The sequence below is a fragment of the Pituophis catenifer genome, unplaced genomic scaffold (genome assembly GCF_029215685.1).
Source record: "Pituophis catenifer annectens isolate HBS135680 unplaced genomic scaffold, rPitCat1.0.hap2 SCAF_2, whole genome shotgun sequence".
NCBI classification, from domain to species: Eukaryota; Metazoa; Chordata; class Lepidosauria; order Squamata; family Colubridae; genus Pituophis; species Pituophis catenifer.
Window position 1 is genome coordinate 41006728 of NW_027256882.1, and position 11403 is coordinate 41018130.

At 46.2% G+C, this 11403-nt stretch overlaps 1 protein-coding gene across 1 annotated transcript; it reads right to left on the reverse strand.

Moving 5' to 3' along the window:
• Window positions 1-1897: 1897 nt before the first annotated feature.
• LOC139309415 (zinc finger protein 420-like) lies at window positions 1898-11403 on the reverse strand. Its single transcript, XM_070933481.1, has 5 exons — window positions 11355-11403; window positions 8769-8864; window positions 7233-7304; window positions 6065-6175; window positions 1898-4173 (listed from the first exon to the last, which is right to left on the reverse strand). The coding sequence occupies exons 2-5, from the start codon at window positions 8800-8802 to the stop codon at window positions 1898-1900; spliced, it is 2493 nt and encodes an 830-aa protein (XP_070789582.1). The 5' UTR covers window positions 8803-8864; window positions 11355-11403.

Consider the following 11403-nt stretch of genomic DNA (forward strand, 5'->3'; position numbering starts at 1 on the left):
AATGGTGCACCATCTAAGTGTGCAATGACCCTCTTAGCCACGACTGTCACTTGTTTTTGAGCAGGTGCCACGAGTCCATAAGGACCCCCAAATTACAGACCCGGTCTGTCTGGAGTAGTGCAACCTCAGGTAGTTTAGCCTACAAAAGGAATGTTGGAATGGCAAATATCTCAGAAGGGACCCTTCCTAATTTCTTGACTGGTAAATGCAGGGAAGAAATATATTTTCAGACTTGTAAGTTTCTGTTAATGTAACTGTACAATAAAGCAGAAGGAGTTCATTCAGACATGCTTTCTGCTTGGACTACTTTGCAAGGCTGATGGCACCATTTTCCGTCCTTCTTGATGATAGCAATAGTTTATGGGATTTGAAACATCACTACAGGCTCCCATTACTGATCTACAATAAATATCTTGTCTAAGTTTGGCACCTTTGTCTTAGAGCAAACCTCCATGAGTCTCAGCCAGCAGAGTCATCAGTCAGGATTGATAGGGACTTGTTGGTATAGCTGGCTTGAGACGATTCTCAGCGGCTCATTGGGATTTCAAGCAGAAGTCTCTTCCCACCTAGAGGTCAACTTTGGGACAATCTACATGCAGCACAAATGATGCCACGAAGAAGAGGAATCTGGTTTCAGATTTCCTTCCTTGCCTTGTAGTAAGATGCTACCAGAAAGGGGATACTGGCTCTCAAGGCTCTCCAACTTCAGGCAGGCTAAATGCTTCAAGTGTGTTTTCTGCAGCTTCTTCAGATTGTGGTGCAACACCAAGTAAACTTTGGATGCCTTAAGAAGGTAGCTGGGACACCCTACCCGTAAATAAATGGACCCTCACGTACACCACCATCCTATGCCTGGTATGTCAGTCCTGGAGGCCATCTTTTTCTTTGGATCTTCAGGGCTGCCACCCTTAGTGCTCTGGGAAAATGGGAGGGGGGATTGCATGGAGTGGTAGAGTTATATAGCCATAACAACATTCTTTTCTCTAGGAGTCAAGGACGTTCAGCCTGCACCTGGAGTGGCGCGAGTAGGAGACATCTCCAGTTGGGACGATGGATTGATTGGACCATGTGATGGACATATGAGTGCAGGGAAAGGGGCTTTGACTTTCCTTTTGGTGGGGAAAACCCAGGAGCTTTCAGATTCGGGTTTTCCCAGATGTGCCAATATGACATCTCTAATAAAGTGGAACTTTGAGGAACTTCTAGCCTCGAAGTCTTCTTTCATTGGGGTGTTACTTGGAACCCTGACACTTCCAATTAATCATAATCGTTAGGTAAAGAAGGAGCATATAGCTTTTGCTCAGCTGGCTTCTGCCTTAAACTTTTCCCCACCAATTTATGGTAATAAGCAAGTTCAAATCATCAATAAAACCACTAGTATTCTCTCAATAGAAGAGAATATCTGTAGCTCTGGGTTGAACTGAGGAGTTCTTGGTGTTCTCTGAGCTTGGGTGTTTGCTTACAGACCTTTCATTATCCAACTAGGTTAAAAAAAAAAAGGTAACATCATAGGTATTTGTAGTTTATCCAACTATCACTGATGACGTTACCTGGTTGGGTTATGAAAAGTCCATAAGCAAGGACTAAGCTCAGAGATCACCAAGGACTCTTAACAACAGTATTCTACCACTTCAGAATGCATACGATCCAGGCATTATTGCAACCCTGAGTATGCCTCATATCAAAAGCTCCAGGCCTGTGTAAACCTCCCTCAGAAGAACACAAAGGTGGCTTCCTTCTCTTTTAGGACAGCAATTATATTCCATTCCAGCCCATTGCAAACCAGCTCTTCATGGCTCCAATTGGACAAAATTAGCACTCTGCCCAATTTGTTGAGTGAGGAGAGAAGATAATTGCTTCGTCTAACCCATCCACCCCACAAAATTGCTTTGAGCAGCTAGGATGTTGGGGGAGGGGGTGGCCATCCCTCTTGAAGGTAGGGGGATGCCCATCTACAGCTGTTTTCTCCTAACCTCCATGGATCTGAAGGTAAGAATCCTTTCCCACCCCAGCTCCGCAGCCCTCCAGCTGAGACAGCATTGGGGATGAAGCCCTGGAAAGGCAGTGGGGCCTCGGGCCAGGTGGAAGCAGCTGGAGGGATGCTGTTCCTCTCCACCTCACTCCACCAGGAGGGCATGAGAGAAAGAGGAGGGTCAGGAACAATAGGAAGCACTTCTTTGGCGTGCTTAGTCTCAGTCAAAACAGAGCTGCCCTTCTGGACTTCAGGTTGTTCTTTCGGAAGCCCCTCTGCCACATGAGTATGCTGATGGCGGTTCCGGTGCGAGCTGCGGCTGAAACACTTCCCACACTCAGCGCACGGGTAGGGCTTCTCGCCTGTGTGCACCCTCAGGTGCCGCTCCAGATGGGAGACAAAGCCAAAGCTCTTCCCGCAGATGGTGCAGTCGTAGGGTTTCTCGCCACGGTGGGCCCGCTGGTGCGTGAGCAGCTGTGCCCCGGCCACGAATCGCTTCCCACACTCCTTGCACTTGTGAGGCTTTCCACTCGAGTGTGTTCGTTGGTGCTGCAAGAGCGTAGAGCTGACGCTGAAGCTTTTCCCACATTCACTGCAGTGGTAGGGCTTCTCTCCCGTGTGGATTCTCCGGTGGCGGTCCAGGTGAGAACTGACACTGAAGCACTTCCCACAGTCACCGCACCGGTAGGGCTTTTCCCCCGTGTGGATCCGTTGGTGTCTTTCCAGGTGGGAGCTCCAGCTGAAACTTTTCCCGCAGTCAGAGCACCGATAACGCTTGCTCCCAGGCACATGGGATTTCTGGTGCTTGACTAGTGAGGCCAGTTCCCCGTAGGTTTTCCCACACTCGGCACACTTGTGGGGCCGGTCGAGAGCGTGCACGCGCTGGTGCCTTTCCAAATGGGAGCTGACGCTGAACGCTTTCCCACAGTCCCCACACCGAAAGGGCTTTTCCCCTGTGTGGGTCCGCTTGTGTTTGATCAGGGCCGAACACCAGCTGAAGTTCTTCCCACACTCAGGACACTGATAGGGCCTCTCTCCGGTGTGGATCCGCTGGTGTTTCACCAGGGACGAACTCTGGCCAAACCCTTTCCCACAGTCGGAGCATTTAAAGGGCTTCCCGGTAGACACTGGCGGGGAGGGAGGAGGTGGGAGAGGCTGAGGGGACACCCGCTGGCGGTTACATTCGGTGCATTTGGTGGGGTCCCTGCTTCGGGTTGGAGATGTCTGGAGGTGATGGAGGGTGGCCGCACTGAGGTAGTAGCTTTTGCCACAATCTGTACACTGATGTGGCTTCTCCCCCGTGTGGATTCTTTGGTGCCTGTAAAGGTGGGAGCTGCGGCTGAAACGCTTCCCACAGTCGGGACACTGGTAGGGCCTCTCTCCCGTGTGAATCCGCTGGTGTCTCTCTAGGTGAGAGGTGAAGCTGAAACTTTTCCCACAATCGGGGCACTCATAGGGCTTCTGGCCCAGATGTTTCCTCTGGTGAGCCACCAAGTTGGCCCCGAGCGTGAAGCCCTTCCCACAGTCCTCACACTGGTAGGGCTTGTCGTTGGCGTGAGTCCTCTGGTGCTGGACCAGGGTGGAGCTAACACTGAAGCTCTTCCCACACTCTTTGCACTGATAAGGCTTCTCCCCGGTGTGGATACGCCGATGCCTTTCCAGGTGTGATCCAACACTGAAGGCCTTCCCGCACTCCTTGCATTGGAACGGTTTCTCTCCGGTATGGATCCGCTGGTGCCGTTCCAGGTGCGAGGTCCAGCTGAAGCTTTTCCCACATTCCTCACACTTGTACGGTTTATTGCTTGCGTGGCCTTTCTGGTGTGTGACCAGGGCCTCGGCCTCAGAGAAGCTTTTATCACACCGGTCACACTTGTGGGATCTTTTGTCTAGGTGCAGCCTCTGATGCCGGAGAAGGTTGGATTTCTGGCTGAAGCTTTTGCCACACTCCGCACATTGGTGGTTCTTGCTATGCACTGGTGGTTTTCTAAGGGACATCTGGGGATTGGAAGCAACCATGGTCTGTGGGAGGGGTTTGTCTTGCTGCTCCTTTCCTTTGGTTAGGGAACCCCTCGGCCCAGTCCCTGGTGGTTGTTTCTCAGCTTCCATTGGATTCCTCTCTAGGACATTCACCTTTTGCAGATTTGTTTTGCTAGGAATTACTTCCGGAGGAACAGGTTCATGCCTTTCTCTCAATTCTTCCCCTGAGGAGATAAATATTGCAGAGGTGACTTGAACCATCCATTCCATTAAATGGAAGATTGCTATAACATTATTTCAGCATATTTTTGTATTAAACATTTTATATATCCACCTATGTGTCAGCACTCGGGCCATGGTGAGCTGGTAATATATTGGCAACGACTGTCTTGGTTTGCAAGATACACTTTTGATTAGAGATTTTAACTCCGGTAGTATATATACTCAGCCTTACATCCTTCTGAGGTAGGTAAAATGAGGACCCAGATGGTTGAGGGCAATAGGCTGACTCTGTAAACCGCTTAGAGAGGGCTGTAAAAAGCACTGTGAAGCGGTATATAAAGCGGCATATATTAGACTTATATAAAGTCTAAGTGCTATTGCAATCTATGAGCAAACCTGAGATAAAACAACCCTGTTGTTGCCTTTCTGACATACTGGCAAAATCTGCTAAAATTGACCAGTACAGCCTCATGTTGTAGATTTGGAGACTGAAAATTTGGTATTTTTCTATGACACTTCTTTCACTTATCCAAACACAAGCTCTGAAAAACAAGCTTGCTCATAACTTTGAAAACGTTTTTATTAAACTTGATGAAGTTTAATAGAGGGGTGGTAAAGTATGATATAACACAATGTGGATGGATTTCACCTTGGGGAAGTCAGGGGGAGGGAGGGTTTGGGGGGGTTAGGGAGGGATGGGGGGAAAATGGGGGAAAAATGGTTGTTTGTAAAACTTTTTCAATTAAAAAAAAAAAAAACTTGATGAATTCTGTTCCTTCAATTGTTCTTTTGGAATGCACCGTCTAATTGGATAGCTTTGGTATTTTAAGAGGTGATGAAAATGAATGCGGTAGGTCAGGGGTGTCAAACTCAAGGCCTGGGGGCCGGATTTGGTCCGCGGGGTGCTTAGATCTGGCCCGCGGGGCTGTCCTGGAAATAGCGAAGGACTGGCCTGCGGTGCTGCTGCCAGCAGAAATGGAGCTCGGGAGGGCCACAGGTGGCCCTCCTGAGCTCCATTTTTGCTGGCAGAGGGTTGCAGGAGGCCGTCACAGCTGAAAAGAGGAGCTCAGGAGCCCGTTCCTGTGGTTGGAGCCAGAGCGCTCGGCCACCACAGGCACCCCAACATGAGTGATGTTGAGCCCACCCAGATCACGCTTAACCCGGCCCCCCAAGGTCAAACACAACCCTGATGTGGCCCTCAGTGAAATTGAGTTTGACACTCCTGCAGTAGATGAAAGCTTGTTCTATTGTTGAAGTCATTCAATTTATATAGTTTATTCTGGTTGCTGTTTTTTCCTAACATGCTGCTGAGAAGACATGAAGATAAATGTAAATTATGTATAGCTGCTCTATCATACTGTTCAGGGCTTCTGTGCCAGAGTCTAGCATGGATGGTGAGGAACAAAATTTCCCTCTTACACAGTGCAATTCCATCCCATACCGGTAGTCCTCAACATATGACCGTAATGGAGTCTGCCCATTATAGTTATGTGCCGTGATGGTCATAAACGATTTTACAACTTTTTTGCAGTGGTCATTATAGGAACATGGTGGCGATAAATGCGAATCCATTGTTTGCTATGGTTTTGCTGAAAACCGGAAGTGCTGGTTTTCAACAAAAAGGTTGAAAATAAAATAAAACTTTTTTCAAAAAAAACAAAAAACAAAAACGGTTGTGAAATGTGGTCATGTGACTCCAAACAGCCATAAAGGCAGCCATGTTGTTGAATGCTCAGAGTACAGTCATGTGACCAGAGGAAGGAGCCTGACTATTGGAACTCTAGATCCAGGTCACCAGGGCTCCTTTTCAGGTAGTTCATAACTGCTAAGCAACCAGTTGTTAAGTTGTGGACTTACCTGTATATTTAAAAATAAACAAACCACAACTCTCACCTGGATTTATCTGAGATGGCATTGTCCTTTCGTCACATCCCTGAAGTTCTGGAATCCATGAATCTTCTCGCTCCATCCAGGAGAGCAGATCAGATTTAGAAAGTGGAAATCCTGTTGGCAAGGAAAAACTTCAATACAGGTAGTCCTCAACCACAACTGAGTTCAAAATTTTCAAAAAGGCAAGTCAGCTGGGATCGTCAGAGGCTTTAAAAGCATTTATTTTACAACCTCTTCAGCCGAAGAGGTTGTAGAAACAATGGTTTTAAAAGTAAAAAAAAAAAAATTGACCATGCCCACTCAGTCATATTACTCTCCCACCAAGCCACGCCCACAGAACTGGTAGTAACAAATTTTACATTTCACCACTGAACTAAAGGTATATTTGGTGAACTGATAAGGAGGGTCTGCCTTCACCCTCTTTCTTCCAATCAGACATTCCGAAATCTTTTTGTCCTCTGGAAAGCAGCCCCTCCCTCCTGGGACTCCAGACTACATTCCACCACATATGTACAGAAATTGGCTTTGTTGACTCATAGTTCAATATGGCTGATTTGATACCTACTGCCATAGCTGTAGTGATGATAACCAGCTTAAAATATTCTAAATGGGGAGTGGAAAAAGTCTGGGGCCTAATTCAGCCCAAGGCTACAAGTCCACATTGTCATTAATTATCTCAAATATTCAAAAAGGTAGGATGAGTCTAAAAAGCAGTTGCTGGAAAACAGGACTCAGAGGTGAAATTTAGAAAGCTACCACTAATAGAAGAAGTGCTTCTTTCCTGAATGTCCATTCTTGAGAACCACATGTCTTAATGTTATCTTCTTGGCCATCCTGGGAAACAGGAAATGTGCAAGAGAGCTTTTTGGCCTAATTGAGAACATTTTTTATATATTTATATATAGGACTGAAGACTTAAAAACATTTTTTAGCAAAGAATGCATGACTGGAGACATTGATTATCTTGGACCAAAAATAGCAGGCCAGTATTTTTCTTCCTTGTTTCTTGTGATTATTACACTTTCACACATACAGAGACATTTAAAAAAAAGTCTATTCACATAAACTTTATGCAGAAGTGGAGAACAGAGCAATTATTCTTAACTGCATCTGAGGCACAGAAAATCATTTTTTATTTGGAGTGCAGGAGCATAAAATCCACTAGTCTTACCTGATGCCAACCCTCTCCGGTAGGGCTCAGCTACTGCAGTGATTCGGGGCAGGGTGATTGCCATGTCTTCTGCTAACAAGAAAAAGTGCGAAAGACTCCATTAGGATATTGGGCAGATTGGTTGGCACCAAGTGGATGCAATGGGCCACTGATGCAGTTGGGTCCGTTTTGGCTAAATTAACAGAATAAGAGAGTTGGAAGGGACCTTGTAGGTCATCTAGTCCAACCCCGTTCAAGCAGGAGATCCTATACCAGGGGTGTTAAACTGGATTTTTTCAAGGGCCGGATTAGCATTGTAGTTCTCTACGGGCCAGGCAGGGTGGAGGCAGAGAGATGGGATAGATGCTTCCTGCAGCACCCTGCTGGCCAAAACGTGGCATGGGGGGGAGGCACGAGACCCCCACATGTCGTTTTTGCCTAGACAGCCTCCTGCAACACTTTGCCAGTGAAAATCGGGTGCGGGGGGGCTGCATATTTATTGGAAAATAAATAAATAAATAAATAAATACACCCCCCACGCCCAGTTTTGGCAGGCAAAGTGATGGAGTAAGCCGTCCAGGTCGAAAATGGGCCATGTGGGGGCTGCACGTGCCCCCCCGTGTCCTGTTTTGGCTGCCTGAGGCATTGCAGGCTGGTCCTTTACTATTTCTAGGCCGGCCCTGCGGGCCAGATTTAATCACCCTGCGGGCCAGATCCAGCCTGCGGGCCCTATACCATTTCTGACAAGTGGCTGCCCAGTCTCTTCTCGAAAGCCTCCAGTGATGAAGCACCCCCAACTTCTGAGGGCAAGCTGGTTGATTGTTTTCATTAGTTGACTGTTTTCATTGTCAGAAAATTTCTCCTTATTTCTAGGTTAAATCTCTCCTTGATCAGTTTCCATCCATTGTTCCTTGTCTGGCCTTCAGGTGCCTTGGAAAATAGCTTGACCCCTTCCTCTCTGTGGCAGCCCCTCAAATATTGGAACACTGCTATCATGTCTCCCCTGGTCCTTCACTAGACTAGCCATGCCCAGTTCTTGCAACTTTTCTTCATATGTTTTAGCCTCCAGTCCCCTAATCATCTTTGTTGCTCTTCTCTGCATTCTTTCTAGAATCTCAACATCTTTTTTATAGTGTGGTGACCAAAACTGGATGCAGTGTTACACCGTGACTACTCTGGATAAGAACCACTTGGTGTTCAGCAGACTGGGGAGAACTTCAATTAGTGAAGACTAAGCAACTTTATAATTGTGATTCCGTGGCGATCTGCCTTGCTCCAAATGCAGAGAACAAGCCGTTCTGTGGAGATGAGACAAGTACATGGAAGAGAGGTCTATAAACCATGACACCTAAATTAAACCTTCACATTCAAGTACAGTATACCTTAGTAATCTCAAATGATGGAGAATAACAATATCATCATTTCTTGCTTGTGAGTTTTCCAGAAGCAATGTCCACCATATTGAGGACAGTAGGTCAGGCTCTCTGGATTTTGGGTTTGATCCAGTAGAAGTGCTTCCTTAGCTTCACAAATTAACCCAGAGAAATTGATCCTTACCCAGAGAGATCAGAGTCTCGTAGTTCTCTTGCATATCCCTCTGGTCGAGAAGTCTCCAATACGAGGAGGCCGTTCCACCTTGGAGGACACAGGCATCTGGAACAACAGCCCTCCATGCATCAAATGCGCTCTAGAATTCACCTTTTTAGGCTGCAGGTAGTCCTTGACTTATGACCACAATTGGGACCACAATTTCAAACTTGCTAAGTTAAACAATTTCCATTGTTAAGTGAGTCACGCCCAATTTTGCAACCTTTTTTGCCACTATTGTTAAGCGGATCACTTGAGTTGTTAAGTGAATCATGCAGTTATTCATCTTCCCCCACTGACTTTGCTTGTCAGAAGCCAGCTGGGAAGTTGCAAATGGTGATACCGTCTCACCCCCCCCCCCCCAAAAGACACTGCAACAGTCATAAATGCATGCTAGCTGCCAAGTGCCTGACTTTTGATCAAGTGATTGTGGGAACAGTCGCAAGTACGAGGACTGGTTGCAAGTCACTTTCTCAGTGCTGCTGTAATTTCAAATGGTCGCTAAACGAATAGTTGGAAGTCGAGGACTAACCTGTACTTCCAAAACCTGAAATTTAATACCACACAGAAAGTGGGCAAATCGAGGAGCCTCAGGAAAATAAACAAAGCAGAAAACTCTTACTTTTGTCAACTGTTTGAGGTTATCAAATGCTCGGCAACCAGATAAGATTGCAGGTTGCAAAAGACACAGGTCCCTTTTGAAGATCAGAATTAAAACAATCTGAATTTTAAAGGTCAAACCTTGAAGTATAAGCGCAATACCATCCCACTGCAGGCCCAAAAAACAAAGGATGGCAGTTCTGGCATCCTAGATTTTTATAGACTTTTTTGTCCTCAACTCTAAACTAACCACTGGGCCAAGTTTACAGAACCATGCAAGGTTAAAAACATGGTTGGGTAGTTTCTGGTTCGGTGTGCTGTGTAAACATTACATGACCTCTAATCTGTTTCTGCTCCAGGCTGTCAACATTCCAATGTTTTTAGCTCTTTCTACACCATCCAGAATTTGTTTGATGGGCAGTTTATATAAATTGGTTAATAAATAATAAAGTAGGGCTTGTTTTCTATGTCTCTGCCCAGCGTCACTGCTACCTCTGACCCCATTCCAATCTTTTTAATATCCATTTTAAATGCAGGCAGTAGCTGGCCAAACAAAATCCAGGAAAGTCAACAAAACAGAGTCAGATGGCTTGATTTGACATCTAAACAAATGAACTCTAAAACTACATGTGCCTTTTCTGAAGCTGCACAACGCTGACTCAGCTTCAGTTTAGAATCCATTGTAGTCATTAAATCTTTCCCCCCCATACATTGTAGCTCTAAGTATTATTTTGTTAGCTACCTTAAATCTAAATCAAAATGCAGTGTATGCTATTATTGGAATGGTACTGACTATATAGTAATGTACTCAGTTCTGAATGAAACAGCATTAAATTCAGCTTACTGCTGCGGCGTCCTAATCACCATTTTAAAGCCTGTTTTCACTTACCAGGATGTAATAAAACTCAGAGAAAGTCAATTCTGTTACTCAACTAACACTGAACAGAAAGAAGACTACAGATCAAGGCTTCAAACTGATTCTATCTATCTATCTATCTATCTATCTATCTATCTATCTATCTATCTATCTATCTATCTATCTATTGGTTCGGTTTATATGCTGCCCTTCTCCGGAGACTCAGGGTGGCTTACAATACATTAAGCAATAGCCTTCATATTTTTGTATATACCTGCTTAGTAGGGCTTTCCCCCCCCCCCCCAAGCAGTGTTCTTTTTTATACAAAGTCATCTTATTGCCCCCACAATCTGGGTCCTCATTTTACCTACCTCGGAAGGATGGAAGGCTGAGTCAACCTTGAGCCTGGTGACATTTGAACTCGCAGTAATTGCAGGCAGCTGGCAGCTAAATGCTACTTAACAGCACTTTAGTCCGCTGCTCCACCAAGGCTATCTATCTATCTATCTATCTATCTATCTATCTATCTATCTATCTATCTATCTATCTATCTATCTACCTACCTACCTACCTACCTACCTACCTATCTATAGAAAAATGCAATGGGGAAGGGAGGAATAGGAACCCCATGCTTATGAATGGACAGTATCTTTACTGATCAACTCAACAACCAAGAGCAACCTGCAGGCTTTTGAGTTCTGCAGAACACTTCATCGGGCACAATAAATGGCTCTTGGAGGACTCCAAAGCTTCCACACTCTTCCTCCTCCAAGCTTGGCGCTTTTCTTGCAGACGTTTCATTACCAAACTAGGTAACATCATCAGTGCACTCCTCCTCTCCTGTCAGCCTGATGAAGAAGCTACTGCTCTAATTTGCGCTAGCGGAGGATAGCTTTGACCCCCGTTCGCTTCCAAAAAGGATCTCGGATGACCGAAGCTGAGGAGGGGGGGGTGTTTAGGTGTTAAATAGCGGGCGGGGCTCCCCTTCGCCGCTGCCCTTGCCAGCCAGGCACAGGGGATCAGCGCAGCGCTGCAGGCGGGGATTCAACCCTTCCCATCCAGCGAAGCGCTGCCTGCACCGAGCCGCGACAGGTCCCCACCTGGGCCGGGTCACTCAAGCCGGATGCGAGGAAGGTCTCCCGGCGGCTG

What these genes read in the sequence shown, in the direction of transcription:
- LOC139309415 (XM_070933481.1), bottom strand. Translation starts at nt 8,802, where the DNA reads ATGCAAGAGAACTACGAGACTCTGATCTCTCTGG. An exon ending in CCGGAGAGGGTTGGCATCAG is followed by an intron (nt 6,176 to 7,232) that starts GTAAGACTAGTG and finishes CCTTGCCAACAG; the next exon opens with GATTTCCACTTTCTAAATCT. An exon ending in GCCATCTCAGATAAATCCAG is followed by an intron (nt 4,174 to 6,064) that starts GTGAGAGTTGTG and finishes TTATCTCCTCAG; the next exon opens with GGGAAGAATTGAGAGAAAGG.